The sequence below is a fragment of the Chlorocebus sabaeus genome, chromosome 20, assembly GCF_047675955.1.
Source record: "Chlorocebus sabaeus isolate Y175 chromosome 20, mChlSab1.0.hap1, whole genome shotgun sequence".
Taxonomy (NCBI): Eukaryota; Metazoa; Chordata; class Mammalia; order Primates; family Cercopithecidae; genus Chlorocebus; species Chlorocebus sabaeus.
The window spans coordinates 44649167-44671965 of record NC_132923.1 but is presented as its reverse complement, the minus strand read 5'-3'; the positions used below and the strand labels follow the sequence as shown (position 1 = coordinate 44671965).

At 37.2% G+C, this 22799-nt stretch overlaps 1 protein-coding gene across 1 annotated transcript in view; it reads left to right on the top strand.

The window, feature by feature from the left end:
- Positions 1–22799, top strand: part of BRDT (bromodomain testis associated) — a 50757-nt gene that overhangs the window by 5862 nt on the left and 22096 nt on the right. The window contains exons 4-14 of the mRNA XM_007977977.3: positions 4974–5146; positions 5751–6101; positions 6879–7007; positions 7945–8133; positions 8993–9165; positions 9239–9528; positions 9614–9724; positions 9952–10089; positions 18397–18458; positions 19151–19201; positions 21276–21447. Of these exons, the coding sequence (XP_007976168.3) occupies positions 4974–5146; positions 5751–6101; positions 6879–7007; positions 7945–8133; positions 8993–9165; positions 9239–9528; positions 9614–9724; positions 9952–10089; positions 18397–18458; positions 19151–19201; positions 21276–21447 (1839 nt within the window). The remainder of the gene's footprint in view (positions 1–4973; positions 5147–5750; positions 6102–6878; positions 7008–7944; positions 8134–8992; positions 9166–9238; positions 9529–9613; positions 9725–9951; positions 10090–18396; positions 18459–19150; positions 19202–21275; positions 21448–22799) is intronic.

Sequence of the window (22799 nt, the reverse complement as noted above, 5' to 3'; positions counted from 1 at the left end):
ATATTTTTCTTTCATGATTGTAAATGTTTATAAAGTGTATAGTTAAGTGCCTGAGATATAGGAGGCTTGGTATAGGTTCATGGCAGAAGTTGATTTTTTTTTTCAGGTTTTTATTGATAGTAATATATACTTCTTTATTGCTAATAGATCCTTAAGGTGGGTCATAACTTATAGTGCTTTAACCAAATCTATGAGATATTCACTGATTATTTAAGTCGTTATTATTTTAGAAAAGGTTGATCTAATGTCCGACAATGTGAGACCTAGGCTTCTACAAGAAGATTTAAGTAAGCCCTTATGAGGTAGATAGTACATAGATCAGTATGGTATTTAAATTGTAAAACCAATGTGCTAATTGTTGCTGACTTAAATTATTACCCTTAGCAAGATAAAAATTGTTTTTTTTTTCCATTTAATGTTGTTAGAAGGTAAAAATTATTGATCTTCTGATTGATCTTTTATCTGAGGGAAACATGCTCTTAGCAGTTACCTGAGCATCTGAAACAAATAGCTACAACTTAACTTTCAAGTGTTTCTTTAAGGTTTTTTTTTTTTTTTTTTTTTTGAGACAGAGTTTCACTCTTGTTGCCCTGGCTGGAATGCAATTGCATGATCTCTGCTCACTGCAACCTCTGCCTCCCACATTCAAGTGATTCCCCTGTCTCAGCCTCCTAAGTAAAACTGGGGTTACAGGCATGCGCCACCACGCCCAGCTAATTTTTGTGCTTTTTAGTAGAGACAGGGTTTCACCATGTTGGACAGTCTGGTCTCAAACTCCTGACCTCAGGTGATCCACCCACCTTGGCCTCCCAAAGTGCTGTGATTACAGGCATGAGCCACTGTGCCAGGCCTACATTTAAGTTTTTTGTTAGAAATAAAACTTGAAAAAACTTAAAAGGCAATGCATTATGGAAAAAAATTAAGACAATGCATTATGACACGTGTCAGATGAAATTACATGTAATATATACTGTGTTTCAAAAGAATGAGAAGTTTTGTTTTATTTCGAGACAGGTCTCATTCTGTCACCCTGGCTGGAGTGCAGTGGCACTCCACGATCACAGTTCACTGCAGTCTCGAGCTCCTGGGCTTAAACAGTCCTCCCACTTTAGCCTCCCAAGTAGCCAATATGGAAGACATGTGCCACCACACCCAGCTAATTTTTTTGTTTCTTATAGAGGTGGGGTCTCATTTTGTTGCCCAGGCTGATCTTGAACTCCTGGCTTCAAATGATCCTCATGCCTTGGCCTCCCAAAGTGCTAGGATTACAGGCATGAGCCACCATGCATGGCCAAGAGTGAGAAATTGATATGTGATGTGTGCTAGTACATTTTATATTGCTATAAAGAAATACCTGGCTGTTCGTTGTGGCTCATGGCCGTGATGCCAGCACATTGGGAAGCCAAGATGGGAGGATTACATGAGCCCAGGAATTCAAGACCAGCCTGAGCAAGACAGAAGGACCCTTTACAGAAAAATTTAAAACTTTGCCAGGTATGGTGGCATGCACCTGTAGTCCCAGCTCATCAAGAGCCTGAGGTGGGAGGATTGCTTGAGCCCAGGAGTTTGAAGGTGCAGTGAGTCATGATCACACTACTGCAACAGAGTGACAGAGCGAGACCCTGTCTCAAGAAGGAAAAAGAAAGAAAGAAACGAAATATGTGAGGCCGGGTAATTTACAAAGAAAAGAGGTTTATTTGGCTTATGGTTTTGCAGGCTGTATAAGTATGGCACCAGCATCTGCTTAGCTTCTGGGCCTCAGGAAGCTTTCAATCATGGTCAGAGGCAAAGAGGGAGCTGTTGTATCACATGGCAAGGTAGGGGTAGGGAGGAGGTGCTCTTTTAAGCAACCAGATGTTGTGTGAACTCATAGAGTGAGCACTCCCTCATTACATCGAGGACAGCACCAAGAGAATCATGAGGGATCCACCCTCATGACCCAAGCACCTCCCACACCAGGCCCCACCACCAACATTGGAGGTCACATTTCAACATGAGATTTGAAGAGGACAAAACATCCAAACCATATCACGCTGGAAAAGTTGGGAAAGGCTTTAGAGGTGCTATAAGTTATGTTTGACCTCAAAGGATAGGTAGGATTTGGCTTCAGAGTGAATGTCTAAGTTTAAAAAACTTCTGACAGAAGCATTCCACTACCAGAGTCATGTCTTTGTTAGTCACAGTAGTAGGGAAATTGTCATATGATGGTAGCTAGTTTAAAATAATGTGGTTATGTACATGTTGATAATTTATGGCAAAGAAAACTTGATATTAAATTGATAATATTGATTGAGCAAATACTTGAGTGCTGATTATGTACCACAACACTGTTCTGTGCTCTTGAGATATTATCACTGAATAAAACAAAAACTTTGCCATCTTGGAATTTATATTCTAGTAGGAAGTGAGAGACAAACATGACAGATTCAGTGGAGGCCTCGTTGAGAAGTGAAGATTTGCAAGAAGAACATTCCAGGCGGAGGAATCAGCTAGAGCAAAGGCCTATAACAGATCCTCCATCACTTTGGGCCATGCCTTCATTTGTGAATGGATCTTGCCATCTCAACCATTTTATTCCTTTGTTATCTCCCTTTTTTCTTGCATCATTAATCTCTCCTCCTCTATGGGGTTAGTTTCATTACCCTATAAACTGGTTCTAGTATCTCATCTTTAAAATACTCCTTTATTCATATTCTTCCAGCTATTGTTCCTTTTTTTCTTTCTTCCTGTATACTCATGTACTCCCCTTAGTACAAGTTCTAGCTTTATTTCACCACCAAAGACATTTTGTCAGTCAGGGTCACTTGTAGTCTTCATTCTGCAAAATTTAAGTAGTGTTTTTTTCTATTCTCATTTTATTTGACTTCTGTCAGTATTTGCCTTAGGAGACTACTGTGTCTTTTTAAAAATGCTTTTATTTCTTCGTGCACACACTAATCATGTGTACTTACTTCCCATTCTATAGTTCTCTTGACCTAGCTGTCTTCTTCTTACCTGTATAGTGACATCTTAGTTGTCAGCTTTAGAGAGGGAGGCCTTCCTTGGCTACCCTGTCCATAATAGTTCTCTGTCTTAGTTTAGTTAGTAACGTGTATATTTCCTTCCTAACACTTAGCATCACTTGTACTCAATATGATTACTTATTTTTTGTCTGTTTCTTACACTAGACAGTAAGCTCCAAGAGCAGATACTATGTCTGTCTTGTTCATTTTTGAGCCCAGGAGGTTGAAGGTGCAGTGAGTCATGATCACACCACTGCAACAGAGTGACAGAGCGAGACCCTGTCTCAAAAAAAAAAAAGAAAAGACATATGTGAGAATTTGTGCCCTAGCACCTAAAATGGTGCCCAACACAATAGGCATGCAGTAAATATTTACTGTGTTTCTCTCATTGTACCAAGTACTGCATTAGGTACAAGAGATTTAGGGGTGACCAAAACAAAGTCCCCTTACCCTCACAGAGCTTTTTATTGTGAGAGACAGAGACAAAATTAAGTAATTGTAACTATTCCTCACTATGCAGATCTAATTAGCTCCCAAGTTCAAAGAGTAACAACAGTTGGAATATCAAAGGATGTGAGATTATCTGAATGTATTTGATTCCTAAGTTTTAAAAAGTAGTGACAACTCAGATATTGAGAAATATCAGCCCTGTCTTAAAATACATTCAGATTTACTTAGTTCCTGAGTTTGTTTTGCAAGAATTGAAGGGCCAGAAATAGCTATATGTTGTATATCAAATGTAATAATGGCATGGAAAAAATAAAGCAGAATAAGAGCTATACAGTTGATGAGTGGGGATAGGGTAGAGTGAAAATGTTATTTTATATAGGGTGGTTGAGAAGGTGACATTTGAGTAAATGTCTGAAGGAAATGTTGAAATGAGGCATAAGGATATCTTATTTTAGGCAAAACAAATAGTCTTCTGCTTACCAAATTTGAGCAAGGCCAATAGGCTAGAGTGAGGTAAGGACAGAGGGAAGTAATAAGAAGTGAGGTTGGAAGGAGGGAAGAAGTATGGAGAAGAGGACAAGCAGGTTGCATATATGCTATGAGCACTTTGGTTTTTACTTAGCGAGATTACAAGTCGTCACTAATTTGAGTTTTAAAAGATCACTTTGACAGCTGTTTTGAGGATAGACTATAGAGTACCAAAGCAGAAGGAAGACCTGCCTGGATGTTATTGCAGTAATTGAGTTGTGCACTGATGATGCCTTGGGCCGGAGTGAATGCCGCTTGTGAGAAGTGTTTGGAGTCTAGATAGGAAGATAATGCTAACGGGGTTTGCTGCTGGATTGAATATGGAGTTTGAGAGACAGTGGAATCAAAGATGACTTCAGGGTTTTTGTTGTGAACAATTAGAAGAATAGAGTTGCCTTGATGGAAGGTTGAACTCTTGAAATAACAGATTTCAGAGTGATATGATCGAAATGTCTGCAGTCATAACATTCTGTAAAAACAGATAGGGCAGAAGAACATGACAATTGTTCCTTTGGCAGAATTTTCTGAAGAATGTATTGATAAGAGAATCATATTCACATCTTTTGTTCTGTGATGGACTATGTGTAACAATTAATGAAATCCTTGGATATTTATGCAGAGCATTCTGAAGACCTCACATAGTACTGTGTGGTTGGTCTCCAGAGTATCTGAAATTTTTGCTTATGTTCACAGCTACCTGAAGCTAACCACATGGCTCTATTATTAGTCTTGGTTTAAGCCAGGCACCTTTTTGAATAAAGCTGGTAAACCTACCATTAATAACAAATGTTGAAGTCTCCGTTATTATATCTTTATATCTAAATTGGTCTAACCTGTCTAATCCTGTGTGTGTAGATTTCAAAATGAAATAAGTATCCTATGCTTATATTGCTAAAAAGCTGAACTAAATGAATTGAAATAGAAAATAAGACAGAAAGTGGTGTTTTATACTTTATTCATTCATATATTTGATTCTGGCTCATACTTTTCCAGGCACTCAACAGAATATAGCTGTTTTTTCTGCTAAAGAAAAATCATCGCCCAACGCAACAGAAAAAGTATTTAAGCAGCAAGCAATTCCTTCTGTATTTCCTAAGACATCTGTTTCTCCCTTGAACGTGGCACAAGGAGCTTCAGTCAACTCCAGTTCACAAACTGTGGCCCAAGTAAGTTTATTATAGTTTTAAAATCATTGCTTTTTAATTTTGGATTTTTTTTTTCAGTTAATAGGAAAATTAGTCTTCAACATCTAGCAATTTTTCTTTTTTAATTCATTTAACATCTAGCAATCTGAAATCATAGTTTCTACCTCTCTATGCATTTTATGAATAGAGACCTAAGAGGCTAGCCAAATTATAGATATTTCTTAGGTAGAATTTGTACTGTTTGGGTGTCTTGATAGTATTAATATCAGAAGTTGTTCACCGACATAGTTTTCTTTTAAAAATCATATATTCTTGCTGATTTTCAGGTATTCAGAAACTTTGGTATAACTATGACTTTGATTTTTTACTTTTCATTCATCTTAAGGTTTGCACAAGACATTCTTTGGTATGTGGGAAGATAATATTAGAACTATTTAGTTTGCCTACAAAAGGAAATTAACCTTTAGCAATATTTAATACATGGATTGACAACAATATTTGTAAATTATCTATATAAAGATTTGGTGCCAATAATCTTTCCCTTTTTTCTTTTAAGTGATAAGGAACTATTGCTCTGAATATCACTTTAAATATATTTTTTTGTTGTTGAATTGTTCTGTTTTAGGTTACAAAGGGTGTGAAGAGGAAAGCAGATACAACAACTCCTGCAACTTCAGTAGTTAAAGCAAGTAGTGAATTTTCTCCAACATTCACAGAAAAATCAGTGACATTGCCACCTATAAAAGAAAATATGCCAAAGAATGTTTTGCCAGATTCTCAGCAACAATATAATGTTGTGAAGAGTGTTAAAGTAACTGAACAATTAAGGCACTGTAGTGAGATTCTTAAAGAAATGCTTGCAAAGAAACATTTTTCATATGCATGGCCCTTTTATAATCCTGTTGACGTTAATGCTTTGGGACTCCATAACTACTATGACATTGTCAAAAATCCAATGGATCTTGGAACTATTAAGGTAAATGTTGCCTTAATAGGAAGAACTTCTTTTTCTTGATTATAAAAGTAATTCATCATTGCAAAGAAATCTTAAAATCTAGAAAAAGATGAAGGAAATTAAGATCATCAGAGTCATACTACCTGGAGTGAGTCACTGGAAATTTTAAAAATATATCTTTTTGTTTTCTTCCACTTGAGCATGTCCATGGTTCTAGACCACGCACAGTGGCTCATGCCTGTAATCCTGGCACTTTACGAGGCTGAGGCGGGCAAATCACTTGAGGCCAGGAGTTCAAGACCAGCCTGGCCATGGCAAAACTTCGTCTCTAATAAAAATACAAAAAAAAAAAAAAGCTGGGAATGGTGGTGCCTGCCTATGGTCCCAGCTACTCCAGAGGCTGAGTCACGAGAATCACTTGAACACAGGAGGAGGAAGGGTTGCAGTGAGCCGAGATCATGCACTGCACTCCAGGCTGGGTGACAGAGGGAAATTCTGTCTCAAAAAAAAAAAGATTATATGAAAACACTCTACTTTTGTGATTTTGTTCCAGTTCTCTTTAACTGGAATGTCCTCCTTCCTTATCTCTACTTATCAAAATTCACTGGATTTTTTTTCAAAGTCTAAAAAATATGAAACAAATGTTGCAAAATTTTAACATTTGTCAAATCTGGATGGTGGGCAACTGTTTTCTGTATATATGAATTATTTTGTAATATGAACATTTAATATCGGTGCTCAAATAATTATTGAATTGAACTATTTGTTTGTGAATCCTGTAGTTTTTCTTTAATTTAGGAGAAAATGGATAACCAAGAATATAAGGATGCATACAAATTTGCGGCAGATGTTAGATTAATGTTCATGAATTGCTACAAGTACAATCCTCCAGATCACGAAGTTGTGACAATGGCAAGAATGCTTCAGGTGAGCCATTACTTGTGCTCTGAAAGTGTTTTTCCTCTGAACATAGTTTAAACATCTTTTAGAACCATAACTTAAGAGATAAAGAATAATAACACCCACATCTCTTAAGTATTAAATGGCAAAAACCACAATTGCTTTTGCACCAACAAAATAGTTTATGAATTATACTTTTAAAACTGAGAGAGTTGTGTGTTTTTTTGTTTGTCTGAGTTCTTGCATCCTTTAGTAGTGAATATTTTAATGAAGCTGCCCTGCATACAAAGGAAACTGGGGAAATATTAGTGAAGAGGGGATGTAGATATATATATGGTTGACTAGAGCACATGTCCCACTGAGGGGACAGTCTAAATGAACCATTTGGAGGTAATAGAATGATCTACCAACTATAGGGCCCTTGAAAGAAGATCCCGTGTATTACTTGAGAGGTCTATCTTGCCTGGAAAAAATGGAGAAAAGTTGCTAAGTTTGGCAGGCAGAGAAGCATGAGTCTTTTTTTTTTTGACATGGAGTTTCATTCTCGTTATCCAGGCTGGAGTGTAGTGGCACAATCTTGGTTCACTGCAACCTCCGCGTCCCAGGTTCAAGTGGTTCTCTTGCCTCAGCCTCCCAAGTAGCTGGGATTTACAGGCATGTGCCACCACACCCGACTGATTTTGTATTTTTAGTAGAGATGGGGTTTCTCCATGTTGGTCAGGCTGATCTTGATTTCCCCATCTGAGGTGATCCACCCACCTCGGCCTCCCAAAGTGCTAGGATTACAGGCATGAGCCACGGCGCCTGGCCTGCATAAATCTTACTATGTTTCTTCTGATATATCTTAAAGGCAAAAAGAATTCTAGTCAAAATATGACACTGAAATGTACTTTTATTAAAAGCTATAATTGCTGGATTAAATTAAAAATGCAGAAAACCATAACAAACTAATTTTTCATTATAGGATGTTTTCGAAACGCATTTTTCAAAGATCCCAGTTGAACCTGTTGAGAGTATGCCTTTATGTTACATCAAAACAGATATCACAGAAACCACTGGTAGAGAGAACACTAATGAAGCCTCCTCTGAAGGGAACTCTTCTGGTGATTCTGAAGATGAACGAGTTCAGCGTCTTGCAAAGCTTCAGGAGCAGGTAGTTGATTGTATTGATACAAATTTTGATAGTCTATGAGCACTAATCTATCAGGAAATTTTTTCCGCAGATTTAAAGCTGTTATAATTAAATCATTTCATAACTGTGGCTTTATTTACTTATTGGCAATTTTGTAATGTTTAATAGTCTTTCCTAATCAAATATTTATTATAAAAATCTGTTATTTAAAAAAAATTATGTCATCCCTAATCATGAGTGGTTGATTCTCATTGAAATGATTTATGAAATAATCAGAGATTTTATGGATGAGGTCTTATTTAACATTAACTACTTTTTATGATAACATGTTAAACTTCTGGAGCTCAAGTCTGAAAAATCAATGATTAAAAACCAGCCGGACACCGTGGCTCACGCCTGTAACCCCAATACTTTGGGAGGCCAAGGTGGGAGGATTGCTTGGGCCCAGGAGTTCAAGCTTGGGCAACATAGTGAGACCATGTCTCTACAAAAAAATCAAAAAAATGTGGCAGGAGGATCACTTGAGCCTAGGAGGTTGAGGTTGCAGTGAGCCAGGATCACAACACTGCACTCCCACCTGACAGAGCAAGACCCTGGCTCAAAAAAACAAAAAAGACTACCTGGAAATGTTATTTATTCTTGATCTGTTTGTAGATGAATATTTAAGTTTATGAGTTGAGCACATGATAGTTTTTGTAATTTAAAACATGCCCTTTAAAAATTCAGTGCCTTTGTGAAATTAAATAAAAACTTGAAGGAAATGTAATAAGAAATGAATTTCACAAAAGACACTCTTGACTTTGGAGTGGCTTCATTTTTTTTCTAGTTTCTTTAATTATTTAGAGACATGAATGTTTACAGATTTTTTTTATCTTATCAGCTTAAAGCTGTATATCAGCAGCTCCAGGTTTTGTCCCAAGTACCTTTCCGTAAGCTAAATAAAAAGAAAGAGAAGTCTAAAAAGGAAAAGAAAAAAGAAAAGGTTAATAACAGCAATGAAAATCCAAGAAAAATGTGTGAGCAAATGAGACTAAAGGAAAAGTCCAAGAGAAAGTAAGTATCTTTTATTATGATAGCTTATTAAGACAATAACGATAAGTTGGACTAAATTTAGTTTTTGTTACAGTCAGCCAAAGAAAAGGAAACAACAGTACATTGGTCAAAAATCTGAAGATGAAGATAATGCTAAACCTATGAACTATGATGAGAAAAGGCAGTTAAGTTTGAATATAAACAAACTCCCTGGAGATAAACTTGGGCGAGTAGTTCATATAATACAGTCAAGAGAGCCTTCTCTGAGCAATTCCAATCCTGATGAGATAGAGATAGACTTTGAAACACTGAAAGCATCAACACTAAGAGAATTAGAAAAATATGTTTCCGCGTGTCTAAGAAAGAGACCATTAAAACCCCCTGGTATGTATTTCTGCATATTAATAGAAATCAGTTTTGTATTTGGGTTGGTTTTTGGTTATACTCACTTTCTTCCCTCCTAACACAGCTAAGAAAATAATGATGTCCAAAGAACTTCACTCACAGAAAAAACAGGAGTTGGAAAAGCGGTTACTGGATGTTAATAATCAGTTAAATTCTAGAAAACGTCAAACAAAATGTAGGTGGCAGTTTTTATATTTATTTACTTATTTTTGTAGAGACAGGGTCTTGTGACGTTGCCCAGGCTGGTCGTGAACTCCTGGCCTCATGTAATTCTCCCACCTTGGCCTCTCAAAGTGCTGGGATTACAGGCATGAGCGAGCATGCCCAGCCTAGGTGGCAGTTTTTAAATGTTCCTGCAACTGTTTAATTCTTCTGGCATTTTAATGTTTCTCTGTTTTGTAGCTAAGAAAACGCAACCATCCAAAGCTGTTGGAAGTGTTTCCCGACTGAGTGAGAGCAGCAGCAGCAGCAGCAGCTCATCAGAGTCTGAAAGTAGCAGCAGTGACTTAAGCTCTTCAGACAGCAGTGGTTCTGAATCAGGTTAGCTGTCCCCTTAAATGTACCTCTGTTTGTGGGAGCATTTTTTTTCCTGTAATATTGATTTATATTTTGAAGAAATATTTGTTACTTACCCAGAATCCATGGTTTGTATATCATGCTAATTATTTAATTGCATGTTGACAATCTTAGTATTTTCCCTAAAAGAGATACTGTGTAAGATGAAACTTCATATTACATGTATATGATGTGTAGGTTTGTAATGTTGAAAAAGTTTACTCAAGGAGGGATAGTCTCAAATAATTTCAAATCTTAATATCAAAATATATCAGATAATAAAATAATCTTGTTTTATAAAAGATTGAGAGCACCTTTCGCTTTACTCTCCATGATCTATCAAATCACTCTCATGTTGCAAGGGTTGCCATGTGGTGATACTATGTTCTGAATTGAATAATCATTTTGAGTTACAGTCATCCCAGAAGCTATAAATCAGATTAGTTTTCTACTTCTTTGGTTTCTTCACTGTAGAATATTTTCTTCCATCTATAGAAAAATGTACTTTAAATTCAGATTCTCAGCTATGCTCAAGTGACCTATTGTATAGTTTAGCAGTTGTGTCAAGCTTAGGTCACTTATGTTTTCTTTGTGCTTTTCTATTAATGATTACATAGTTGATAAGTAATCACTACCCTAAGAATACTGACTTGGCAGTGGTCCATCTTTATTGACCAAAAGGCAAATTCGGAATATAGGACACTTGTCCCTAAATTTTGCTTTATTTTAAATGAAGTATTTCTTGTGAAATTCAGTTCTCTTTTTAAAGAAATATCTCACACAGAATGTTGTGACATCAGGAATTCTTAGCATTATTAAAAGCATCCCTCTTTTTTCAGTGTGGTAGTATGGTCTGCTGAATTGCAATACATTCTATTTAACTCTTAGTTCTGTTTAGTGTGCATTTATATGGTGCTGATTGCTGTGTTTTGCTTTTACATTTCTAAAGTATATAGTGATAAACATTTTTGGAGAATAAACAGAATTTTTACTTTCTTTGGAATTTGTCATACTAGAAAATTTAAAAAGGTAGGGCTCTGATTATACAGTATTTCCTTATTTGACTTCTAAGCATAGAACAATACTGGAAAAACTTAAGTTGCATTTAGTATTTTCATTTGTAATTAGCATTTGTAGCTTCATCTAATAAAGCATTTGTGGTCTAATAAGTTAGAGCACTTTGTCTTTTATTTGTAGGATAAAACTTTTACTGTACCTGTTAGTTTGAATTATCTAATTATAATAAATGCTTCAAGTGTTAGAGGAAAAGTACAATATAATACAGAGTTTTCAATAAAGTACCTTAATTTTAATATGAATTATCAGTTTCTGATACAATATTATTATATGTTGCTTGGAGGAAAGAATGCTTATCACTAACTTGTGTTCTTAAAATTGTGCAATATATATTCTCTGTTTTCCTAACATTCTATCAGAATAACTCAGCCTCAGAATTCAAATCTTTTTTTTTTTTTTTTTTTTTGAAATGGAGCCTCCCTTTGTTGCCCATGCTAGAGTGCAGTGGTGTGATCTCGGCTCACTGCAAGCTCCGCCTCCCGGGTTTACCACATTCTCCTGCCTCAGCTTCCCGAGTAACTGGGACTACAGGCATCTGCCACGATGTCTGGCTAATTTTTTGTATTTTTAGTAGAGACGGGGTTTCACCCTGTTAGCCAGGATAGTCTCGATCTCCTGACCTCATGATCCGCCCGCCTCGGCCTCCCAAAGTGCTGGGATTACAGGCGTCAGCCCCCGTGCCTGGCAATTTTTTGTATTTTTAGTAGAGATGATGTTTCATCATGTTGACTAGGCTGGTCTGAAACTCCTGACCTCAGGTGATGTGCCCACCTCGGTCTCCCAAAGTTCTGGGATTACAGGCGTGAGCCATTGTGCCTCGTCTTTAGTAATTTTTTCTTAATGTAGTTTTCATTTAGTATCTGTCTTCCTGGATTTTCTTATAGCAATTTGGCTATATGCAATTTTTTAAAGCAAGTTGTTCTTTTATAATGTTTGTGTCAGAGAGCTTTAATTACTTTCTCTAAAGTTTTTTTTTTTTTTTTCTTTTTTTCCTGAGACGGAGTCTCACCTTGTTGCCCAGGCGGGAGTGCAGTGGCCCAAACTCGGCTCACTGCAAGCCCCAGCTCACTGCAAGCTCCGCCTCCCAGCTTCACACCATTCGCCTGTCTCAGCCTCCGGAGTAGCTGGGACCACCACGCCCAGCTAATTTTTTGTATTTTTTAGTGGAGTCGGGGTTTCACCGTGTTACCCAGGATGATCTTGATCTCCTGACCTCGTGATTCGCCCGCCTTGGCCTCCCAAAGTGCTGGGATTACAGGCGTAAGCCATCGCACCCAACCTAAAGTTTTAAATATTATTGACTTCTTATAGTTATGCTGTATTATGAGTTGGTCTCTCTTTACTACAATACCATTATGCTGTTTAGGTGGGGCAAATGTTTTTAAGATTTAATATCTGAAAAATCTTTGAGTGTTGTAAGTAATATTGAAGCTAGTTATTATTCCACGTTACTTAAATGGTTATCTTTCATCATTCCCAAACTTCAGTTTATGCACTTCAGAAAATACAGACTTAGTTCTGCTTTGAGAGCTTGTTTGGAGGGTCTAGTAGGGAAGCACAGCTACTCGTATACCCTTGACCAATGAACAGTCCTCCTCTATCAGAGAAGGTCCTCTTCGACCAAGTGCACAGCTTCAGGAGGGATGTACATGGAGTGGTGAGGGAGGAAGGAGATACCTTCCTGGCCATCCAGATCAGCTGAATCAACCCTTTGACCAATGGGGTGACAGGTGTTGCAACCAGATCACCCTCACTGACTTAATTCTGCTTTGTTAAGTAGGATTGATCACATGGTGGAGCATTGATTTACAAGGAAAGTTTTATTTAAAAATCTACCAAATTCACTTAATTCTCATTTTAAACAAGATATTAAATCAGTTTCAAGATAGTCGTAATGAAATCCCAAATCCTTGAAAAATGAAAATGAGAGCTCTATGGACTGGAAGCAGCATGTCATTGCAAATTTTAATGTGATTTTATTTTATTTATCTTTTTAGCTGGTGTCAGCATATGCAGATAAGTCAAGAACATTTATTAAACATCAGTATAAATATAAAATCTTTTAAAATGATTTTTCATAACTAAAATCATTAAATGTCAGATCAAAGATGTAGCCAAGCCTTGAAAATGAAATCAATTCTAATGCACGTATCTTATGTTGACTAGGCTGTGCTAGTATGCACGCATAAGCTATTGAGAGTTTTCTAATGCTCAACAATCTTGGGGTTACCTTGAGTGATTTGTAGGGAGGAATATAACTAATAGCTTTAATCCTGTGACTAGTAATGATACTGAGAAAAAAAAAATCAAAAGGAACAGCTCATCAATAGGAGTACTTTTAATAAAAACCTTCCTTATAGGGAATAACTCCAGGAACTGTCTAAATATAAGCCCAGATACTTGATTAGTGTGAAATAGAATTTTTTCAGTGTACTTAATTTCAATTTTTGCACAGTTAAACACAAAGAAACTAAATGGTCATGACATCAATTCATTGTTTTTCTTTAGCTGTTTAAGACTTAAAGTGAATTTGTCACTTCATCCTTTGGACTCTTTACATTTTATTGGATTTAGTGTAATGTTCGGAGAAAGAAATTTATTCTTTAAATAACATTTGTTTCTTTTTTGAAAAGCTTTCTTAGTTATGGGTGACATCAAACAGGAATAAATAAATTTGTAATTTTAGTACTACAACCTAGGTCTTCTATAGATATGACAAGGATATGATTTTTTTCATGCAAGGTTTGAAAACTGACAAACTTTGTTCAAGCCTAGATTTTAACTTTTTAGAAGAGGATGATTTAGTAAGTGCAGGAAGTATACAAAGAAAGCCTCTAAATAATGTTTGCCATTCAGACTAGAAAGCTAAAGGTAAATGACTAGAGTTTATTAAATTATTTTAGACTTTTATAAATTTCTTTTTTTTTTTTTTTAATTTGAGACAGAGTCTCACTGTTGCCGAGGCTGGAGGGCAATGGCTCCATCTCAGCTAACTGCAACCTCTGCCTCCTAGGTTCAAGCAATTCTCATGCCTCAGCCTTCCAAGTAACTGGGCAACAGACGTGCACCACCAAGCCTGGTTAATTTTTGTATTTTTAGTGGAGACTGGGTTTCACCGTGTTGGCCAGGCTGGTCTTGAACTCCTGCCTTCAAGCGATCTGCCTGCCTCGGCCTCCCAAAGTGCTGGGATTACAGGCATGAGCCACCACGCCTGGCCTACCAATCACTTTTCTATAATCTGTCCTCTATAACAAAAGTGTGATTTCTTTTTCTAATTTAAAAGTCTTTGGTAATTATTTCTGCTATATATGGCATCATATTCTGTTGTGTGTATGTTTTTTTTTGTTGTTGTTGTTTGTTTGTTTGTTTTTGAGATGGAATCTCACTCTGTTGCCCAGGCTGGAGTGCAGTGGATGATCTCAGCTCACTGCAACCTCCACCTCCTGGGTTCAAGCAATTCTCCTGCCTCAGCGTCCTGAGTAGCTGTAGCTACAGGTGAATGCCACCACCCCCAGCTAACTTTTTTTGGTATTTTTTAGTAGAGACGGGGTGTCACCATATTGGCCAGGCTGGTCTCGAACTCCTGACCTCATGATCCACCCGCTTCAGCCTGCCTTGGCCTCCCAAAGTGCTGGGATTACAGGTGTGAGCCACTGTGCCGGGCCTTGTTTTTTTTGTTTTGTTTTGTTTTTTTGTTTTTGTTTTTTAAATTGTATTATGTTCCTATTCAACTTTTCAGGTTTTTTAGTTCAAATTGGCTTGCTAATAATATTTAGTATCTCTGGAACATCTATCTCAGTGCTTTGATTGGTGATAGGTAGTAAACTCTTTAATCAGATCTCTATGATTGCAGATTTTTTTTTAGTTCTGTGTTTTTTTGTGTTTGATTTTTTGGTTTTTGTTGTTTGTTTTGAGACAGAGTCTCACTCTTTCGCCCAGGCTGGAGTGCAATGGCGCAATCTCCACTCTGCAACCTCCGCCTCCTGGCCTCAAGCAATTCTTCTGCTTCAGCCTCCCAAGTAGCTGGGATTACAGGCACCTGCCACCACGCCCAGCTAATTTTTGTATTTTTAGTAGAGATGAAGTTTCACCATGTTGACAGGCTGGTCTGGAACTCTTGATCTCGTGATCCACCCACCTCGGCCTCCGAAAGTGCTGGAATCACAGGTGTGCGCCACCGTGCCCGGCCTATGGTTAATTTTTTTTTTTTTTTTTTTTTTTGACAGTTTAAAATGAAAACTTTGGAAGCTAAATTTTATATTGAGTTTTTGGGGCAGATGTGAAATTAGAACATTTATAATGAGGATATATGCCACAATATGCATTTGTTTAGTAATACACATAGTATCCATTTTGATCCTCTTAAGGTAGGTATATACATGTTGTCATCCTTCCCTAGAGAAATTAGTTGACAATGTGTATGTTGTCATTATTGTTACCGATTTTATTTTTTATTTTTATTTTTGAGATGGTGTCTTGCTCTGTCGCCCAGGCTGGAGTGCAGTGGCACGATCTTGGTTCACTGAAACCTCTGCCTCCTAGCTTCAAGCGATTCTTGTGCCTCAGCTTCCTGAGTAGCTGGGATTACAGGTTTGCACCACCACGCCCAGCTAATTTTTATATTTTTGGTAGAGAAGGGGTTTCACCAGGTTGGCCAGGCTGGTCTCAAACTGCAGACCTGGCCTCAAACTCCAGGTAATCAGCCTGCCTTGGCTTCCCAAAGTGCTGGGATTACAGGTGTGAGCTACCACGCCTGGCCTTGTTATCAATTTTAATTGATGTTTGCTAGCACTGATAGAGCTTCTTCACTAATTGAAATAGGGTTGTAAGTTTGGTAGTGAAAATATGTATGTTTGTCTTTTAATTTCAAAGGCCAGGAACTCATGAATATTATATATATATAGTTTTAGTTTATTATGCTCTTAAAAAGTCAATTATGTACGATTAGAATGAGAAGCAAAATGCTGAGACTTTTATGAGCCATATATAGTAGGTGTTTTTATTTTTTTAACTAAAATTCCTTGATGCCTTTTGCTAATATCTTTAGATTTTGAGGTGCTAAGGTTTTGGGATTTCGAACTCCTGACCTCAAGTGATCCACCTACCTCGGCCTCCCATAGTGCTGGGATTACAGGCGCGAGCCACTGCACCGACCCTGAGGTGCTAAGTTTTATAATAATTTTGAGCTTAGTTTTATATACTAGAAAACTAAGGTGATGCCCTTGAGTTTCTTTTTTTTAGTAGAACACCAATCTGGTACATCATATTTGTACTATACTTAAGAGTTTATATTGTAGGATGATGTCGTTTCAGGTGCATATTTGAATAATTTAGATGTATAGATATATGATCATATTAGTGGTCTTTTTGGTTTTGTTTTTTTGTTCAAAGCTGAAACCATAATTTCTCCTTTATGATTATGATTACTTTTAGACAGGGTCTGGCTCTGTCACCCAGGCTAGAGTGCAGTGATGCAATCTCACCTCACTGCAACTGCCTTTTGGGTTCAAGCGATTCTTCTGCCTCAGCCTCCCAAATAGCTGGGACTACAGGCACACGCCACCGCACCTGGCTAATTTTTGTATTTTACTAGTGACGGGGTTTCAACTTGTTGGCCAGGCTGGTCTTGAACTCCTCACCTCAAGTGATCTAACTGCCTCGGCCTCCCTAAGTGCTGGGATTACAGGCATGAGCCACCACGCCCTGCCTAATTTGTCCTTTAAATGCGAAAGCTGTCTGGATATATATTCTCAATCTTCTCAGTCTGTCTCCTTCTCTTACCCCTACACCTAGCCTGCAACACTTAAATAATACTTAGCTGAGTGACATTAAGATGATTCATGTCATTTTAAATACTTGAATTATTTAAAGGATGTCATTGAGTGGCATTCAGCAATTTTAACAATGTCCAGCATCAAACATTTTAGGAGAGGAAAGAACAGTAACACATCCAGTGGAAACTGATGGCTTTTCAGAAGGCAGAAGGTAATTATTAAAATTAGAATGTTTTAAGTTTGAATAATGTTTGGTGTTGACCAGCCTTGGTGTCCTGGAGCATGAAACAAATAACACTCAGGTGGTCATGAAAGCTGGCTTGGAGAGACTGATCAAGGCAGTTACTACCAGTTTGGTGCTTTACCTTACTCACCCAGGATTATGACTGGGGAGGATAGCATCAGAAACAATTGTAGGATAAAGAAAGAGAAACCCACTAGCACCCTGTTGGAGAGATCTCTTTTTATGTCTGCTTCTACTGCCAGTGTCAGCTGTACAGTATTTCTAAAGGCAGAGGAGATAATATAAAACCCATTTCTTGCTGTATAGCTGAGGCTGCCAAATAGCTTAGAAGTAATCAGATAGAATCTTTATTACAGAGTTTAGCAAGCACAGCAGACCTTTCCACAGAACTAAAATAGCTTTACTTTTAATAAAAGACTGTATCCTCTCAGATAAAATGACATCCCCTTCTCTTATAGTAAATTCTTGATTTTTTAAAAATTAAGCCTCTTAGGGCTGTATTTATGGCTATTTGATAAAAGATGATTTTAGCGTAATAGATGCTGCTTATTTGAAACCTTATCTCAGTTGCAACAAATTCCTTTTTAAACTATCAGTTATTCAAGCTCTTTACTGTTAAGTAACATACTGTGCTTTTTTGCCTGAACATAATGTAAACTGAAATTTATTCCACTATAGGAAAATAAAATATCTTAAAAGCAGGTATCCGTTTAGAAATTTTAGCTGATTCAAAGAGGGTGAAAACCTGCGACTATAAGGATTTCTTCATATGAGAGGTTGGTAATAAAGGCATTTTCTTGAAATCACCACTGTATTTCTTTCTGTTTCTGAGACGGAGTCTCGCTCTCTTGCCCAGCCTGGAGTGCGGTGGCGTGATCTCGGCTCACTGCAACCTCTGCTTCCCAGGTTCCAGCGATTCTCCTGCCTCAGTCTCCCAAGTAGCTGGGACTACAGGCATGTGCCACCATGCCCAGCTAATTTTTTATATTTTTAGTAGAGATGGGGTTTCACCGTGTTAGCCAGGATGGTCTCCATCTCCTGACCTTGTGATCCACCCACCTTGGCCTCCCAAAGTGTTGGGATTACAGGTGTGAGCCACCGCGCCCAGCCCTCACTGTGTTTCTAATGTTGAAAAATTATAGCTTGTTATTTTTTAAACTAATAAATATTAAAATATTTATGTGTATACATTTGCAGAAATGTTCCCTAAGTTTACAGAAGTAAAACCAAATGATTCTCCTTCTAAAGAGAATGTAAAAGTAAGTTAATTCTTTATTCGTATCTCCAAATTTTAGAAGTATGTATGTTATAACTCATAGGTATAGTAGTAGCTTTCTTTAAAATTGTTTTCAATTTTATTTACATGAAGAAAGTTGTCACTGTTTTTAGCTTATCAACTAAATGTTCAGTGATTTCTTCCCGAAGAAGACCGAATAGGGAAACTCTTTGGCTTCATTTTTCAATAAGATGTAACTGTTATATAAGCCAAATGGATAAGTAGAACAAATTCTAGAAGCTTCAGCTTATCCCTGAGAGTCTGAATACAGAAGGATGGCCTTGGCATCCTGAATGAGTGTACAGAACTGTGCATACAATGAAGTGAAATTTCTCAAAAGATGGTAGGAGAATGGTAATTAAGGTTTCTACAGATAAAGCTTATAATTGCCAGTTATCCATTTTGACACATCTATGTTTGACTAGTAGTTGATGTGCTTTGAAAAGAACAGAAGTGATTTTTTTACTAGCTCAAGTTGTCATCCTCATGTACATTTTTTTCCCTTTGTACCCCTTCCAAACATAGAATTATTTATGTAACAACATCTAACTAGGTTAGGGAAACACAATAACAAATAATATTGTCTTAAAAGAGCTGTAATTTGTGAAAAAGGAATATAATCACATGGTTAAGAGATAATATGATTAATGCTATAATCTATATAATTATTTTTAGAAAATGAAGAATGAATGTATACTGCCTGAAGGAAGAATAGGCATCACACAGGTAATGCTTAAAATGTGTTTTAAAGAACATGGAAAGAAATGGTTTACATACAGATTAGAGGCTTATTTTTTAAAATAAGTAATAGCATGAAGAGAGGCACAAAAAAAACCCCGAAAAAACACAGCAAGCATGTTCAGAGAAATATGGAAGCTGAGGATATTTATTAGATGACTTGTAGTATATAACGGGGCTTTGGACACATAAGAGAAAATATATACACACACACACACACTCACACAGATTTGTTTGTTTGTTCTTGTTGTTGAGACAGAGTCTCACTCCATCACCCAGGCTGCAGTGCAGTGGTATGATCTTGGCTCACTGCAATCTCCGCCTTTCGGGTTCAAGCAATTTTCATGCCTCAGTCTCCGGAGTAGCTGAGACCACAGGCACACACCAACACGCCTGGCTAATTTTTGTATTTTTAGTAGAAACGGGGTTTCGTCATGTTGGCCAAGCTGGTCTCAAACTCCAGACTTCAGGTGACCCACTCACCTCAGCCTCCCGAAGTGCTGGGATTACAGACTTCAGCCACCATGCCTGGCCTTCCCATTCCTTTTGAATAGGAAGATGTTATAGATGATCTATCTTGCCAAAGGTATATTAGTGGAATAAAAAAATTATGTCAAGTTATGAAGGAACTTTGGAAGCATTTTTATCTCAATATGTAGCATGTAGAATGCCACTTTTTTTTTTTCTATTTTTTTTTTGAGACAGAGTCTTGCTCTGTCACCCAGGCTGGAGTGCAGTGGCACGATCTTGGCTCACTGCAAGCTCCACTTCCCGGGTTCACGCCATTCTCCCACCTCAGCCTCCTGAGTAGCCGGGACTACAGGCACCCGCCACAACGCCCGGCTAATTTTTTGTAATTTTAGTGGAGACGGGATTTCACCATTTAGCCAGGATGGTCTTGATATCCTGATCTCATGATCCGCCCGCCTTGGCCTCCCAAAGTGCTGGGATTACAGGCGTGAGCCACCGCACCTGGCGAATGCCACCTTTTTAATGGTCTATTTTTGGTAAAAATGTTTGCACTCACTGAGAAAAAAAATGTCTATTTATGGTAAAAGATAGTATATATTAATCCATAGGTTCATGTATGAATGTGTATATTTGTGTAGTTCTGAAAGTGATTTTTTTCTTCAGCTGATTTAAACCTGAGCCTTAGGCTTTAAGCTTTGGCCTGGGTCTATATTGTTGTGATAAACATTCCTATGGCATTTGTTTTATTCATATTCGCATAGGTGTTACTTGTACACTTGCCTACCTACTCACTCACCCCAATGCCTTGTTAGACAAAGGAGAAAGACTGTCTTATTTATTTCTGTGCCATCTACTACTGGTTAGATAAGGTTACTGGGCTTTGCTACTGTAACTTGGCTTGCCGCAGAATAGGTGTGAGATTTTAGGTAAGCTGCTTCTATTATTTCTAGAAAATGTAAATAGTGATAAAAATTATACCTAACTCATAGGATTATTGTGAGAATTAAAGAAAAACCATATAAAGGACTTACCCTGGTACCTCACATAGAGTAAACATTAAATAAATGTTAGCTATTATTACACTATAGCTTTTACTTGATAGTTACCTGAATATTGAATTAGAATTTATTGATAGTCTTGTGGGTTGACCATAACGTAATTTTAAATTTCTCCCCTTATGTCTGTAATACAGTAAGGAAAAATGGCTAAAGTAAATGAATTGGTCTCTAGATTTGCTATGAAAACTCAGGGGTTTGTTTTGTTTTGTTTTTTAGTAATTACAGGAAAGCTTTAAAAAATGAATAGCATTGTTTAATAATATACATGTATACTCATAACTAAGATCATAGGCTTTGACTTACTCTACCTCTTGTAAGCCATATAATGACCAAGTTATTTAATCCTTTTAAACCCCAGTTTCCTCATTTGCAAGATAGGGATAACTATACATTATAGATTTGTGTGACTTAAATAATAAGGTATTTTAAAAAGGTAGCGTTAAATTATATTCTTGCCTCTTGTATTTCTGTTCTCTTTGGTATATTTCTTGTATGGATAAAACTAAGTGATAACTTTGATTTTGTTTTAACAGATAGAATGTTCTGTGCAAGACAAAACCTCTGCCAATACTACCCTTGTTCATCAGACCACACCTTCACATGGAATGACACCAAATCACCACCAATTAGCATTTAATTATCAAGAATTAGAACATTTACAGACCGTGAAAAACATTTCATCTTTACAAATTCTGCCTCCCTCAGGTAAGAAATTAACAAGTAAACAACTGTTATTGAGAAATTGACTTCTAAAACTATACGTATATGAAAATGCTGTGGTCATCTTAAATGTTAAATATCTGGAAAATACCAACAATCATAACTAGTAAATTCCAGGTTACGAATAATCACTGAAGCACATCATTAGAAATTATCTGCTTTATACCTGTAGGCATTCATTACATGTAAAAGAAAGAAAATTATGTATACAGTTCACACCCAATTTACTTTCATGTAAATTATATACATTGGTATGATATATATACACACGCACTACATATATAAATATATATATAAATTATATACACATTTATGTGTATAATATACATACATTTTACACACACACACACACACACATACACACACACACACACACACGCCTGTTACTGCCGAAGCCCATACTACCAAGTTCTGAGCAGATCTGGGAAATGCTGCTGTAACTTCCGTGACACCTATCTGGATTAGAAAAGTAGGAAAGAATAAGGGAAAGATAACTTACTTAGAGATTCTATAGGTAAGGAAATGAAGTTATAGGTATATAAAATAGTTTACACTTAAGGAAACTTGGGCTAGAAATTCTTGCCTAAGGGTAGTTCCTATTCGTCTAAAACTGGTTAAATTTTTATATTTTTAGATTTGTTTGACTTAATATCTTATCAAAAGGGAAAGTTTTGCATCTCAACTTGGTTCTCCTGGTGGGTTGAATGGGATGTGTGGCACGAAAGGTACTTCTGATACGAGTTTAGCCTAGAGCATAACTAAACCTTGAGACACTAATGTATTTAGGCCTAGGTTAAAGGCAGATATGAATATTCCTTGTCCATTCTTCTTCCCTCTAGAATGTGCTCTGGTTTCCACTTGGCCACCCAAGAGCCGAAGTATCTCCCTAGCAGAATACATTTCCAAGCTGTTTTACTGCAACACAGATTAGGAGGAAGAGGGAGGGAGACGTTTTGATCCTTCTTTGCAGCTTTCAGTTTAAAAGCTCCCTATTATTTTGTGTGTGTGTGTGTGTGTGTGTGTGTATGTGTGTGTGTGTGGTTTTTTTTAAATTTTTTTTTTGAGATGTAGTCTCGCTCTGTCTTGCAGGTGGGAGTGCAGTGGCACAATCTTGGCTTACTGCAACCTCCGCCTCCCGAGTTCAAGCGACTCTCCTGCCTCAGCCTCCTGAGTAGCTGGGATTACAGGCGTGCGCCACCATGCCCAGCTAATTTTTTTGTAGTTTGTTTGTTTGGTTTTTTTTTTGAGACGGAGTTTCATTCTTGTTGCCCAGGGTGGGTGCAGTGGTGCGATCTTGGCTCACTGCAACCTCTGTCTCCCAGGTTCAAGCAATTCTA